Below are 1,725 nucleotides of genomic sequence, written 5' to 3'. Positions count from 1 at the left end.
TAAAAAAATCACTTATTTTTTTAAAAAGAAAAATTCAAGGAAACATTCTCAATGGAAAACATTTTCCTTTGGTACCAAAAACACCCTAAATCCTCTCCTAGCCCTCTCTCCTTTTGGACCACAAATTGAAAAGAAATACTTCATGACCAGAAAAACAAGTAGAATAAACAGAAGTACATCATTAAACTTTACACAACTTCTTTCCTAAACCTGGAAATAAGTTTTGCTCCATGTACAAATTGAAGGCTTCAAAGTTGCCTAAAAGACCAAAACTAGCTAATTAACCATGCCCTGCTATAAAGTAAAGGTAGAAACTTTCCTACTACATACACCTAATTAAACTCCTATATATACAAAAAAAAAAAAGGGCACCTAATTAACTGTCCTCTGGTATACTCTGTAAGGCAGGCCTCCACGAGTGTTGATGCAGCTCAAATCTCTCACTAACGTTCATCAACTGCGTGAACAGTTGATGTACGGATAGGCCTTGCACGTCTGCCTTACCCATCAGCTCTGACAACTGCTTCTTCGTGATCTTAACTTTTACTTCTTTTACTAATACTTGCGTTGAAGAAGAAAGATTGCTTCTCTTACTCATGAGGAGTTGATCTTCCTCTAGCTTCATCGTTTTACGATGACACAAATTTTCGTTAATTTCTGGTACCGGAGACTGGAAGCCCCAGTCTTCCCCTCCCCATTGCATGGAGGACTCTTTTCTTATACAGTTTCCCATATGTAAATAAAATATACGAATTTCAACAGGCAAGGTTTTTGTAAAGATGAAGTTTGTGACATATATATATTGAGAGAAATAGTTTATATCATCACATGCAAGCAATTAAATGGAAGGGTAGGTCGGGACCCGGGGGGGGGGGTGTTTAACCTAATCCTTCGTGGGTCCAACTCCACCTATATTTGGATTAGGTCCCATTGCTTAAAGACAATCCTACCTACTATGCTTGCTTTGTTTGTTGGAGAAATCGACTGGCTCAAGCTCATATGCCCTTAGTTTTATGTTCCTTTATTCCTGTCCAACCAATAAATTTATATAGATCTTTAAGTTATACATATTGATAGTATAAATTTTTATCTTCTATTAGTGAATTTAAGCATATAATAGCAAGTTATATCTTTCCTCTGATCTAATTAATGTGACACTTTTGGCTTATCAAGAGTCAATTGACTGATCTTTGAAGCTAAATTAGATTAGATCAACTAAATATTTTAAAATTAAAATTTAGATATTCGAAAACTATAAGAAAGTATTATAAGTTGCAATTCTTCTCATTTCATTATGGTGAAAAAATACATCTTAAAATGTTGGTCAAAATTTGCGTAGTTTAAATCTCAAAACGCAAAAAGTGCTACATAAATTGACACATCGAGAGTAGTTTTATCTAACTACTAATTAATTTTAATGGTTGGGGGGCAGCACCATCTTGAGCCTGTTTGAGTCAAATACTCCCTCTATTCCATATTAATTGTCATGTTTTGCTTTTTGAGAATCAAATTATATGAACTTTGACTAACATTTTAAATTTTCATCAAATTAACATGAGAAAAGTTGTAACGTGTAGTACTTATCATATAGTTTTTGAATATCTAGATTTACATCGAATTAATCTAATCTAATTTAATTTAGAAAATGAGTCAAATTATATTGACTATCGAAAAAGGAAACATGACAACTGTTTGAGACGGAGGCAATAATTTTATATCCGAACA

At 33.4% G+C, this 1,725-nt stretch overlaps 1 protein-coding gene across 1 annotated transcript; it reads right to left on the bottom strand.

Moving 5' to 3' along the window:
• Positions 1 to 376: 376 nt before the first annotated feature.
• On the bottom strand, positions 377 to 733 carry LOC132637731 (uncharacterized). Its single transcript, XM_060354777.1, has one exon. The coding sequence runs from the start codon at positions 731 to 733 to the stop codon at positions 377 to 379; it is 357 nt and encodes a 118-aa protein (XP_060210760.1).
• Positions 734 to 1,725: the final 992 nt, after the last annotated feature.

Source organism: Lycium barbarum, chromosome 4 (assembly GCF_019175385.1).
Source record: "Lycium barbarum isolate Lr01 chromosome 4, ASM1917538v2, whole genome shotgun sequence".
NCBI classification, from domain to species: Eukaryota; Viridiplantae; Streptophyta; class Magnoliopsida; order Solanales; family Solanaceae; genus Lycium; species Lycium barbarum.
The sequence above is the reverse complement of the archived record's forward strand: the minus strand, read 5'-3'. Positions and strand labels throughout refer to the sequence as shown.

Bases quoted from the DNA above. Each gene is read 5' to 3' on its own strand.
- LOC132637731 (XM_060354777.1), bottom strand. From the start codon at position 733: ATGGGAAACTGTATAAGAAAAGAGTCCTCCATGCAATGGGGAGGGGAA.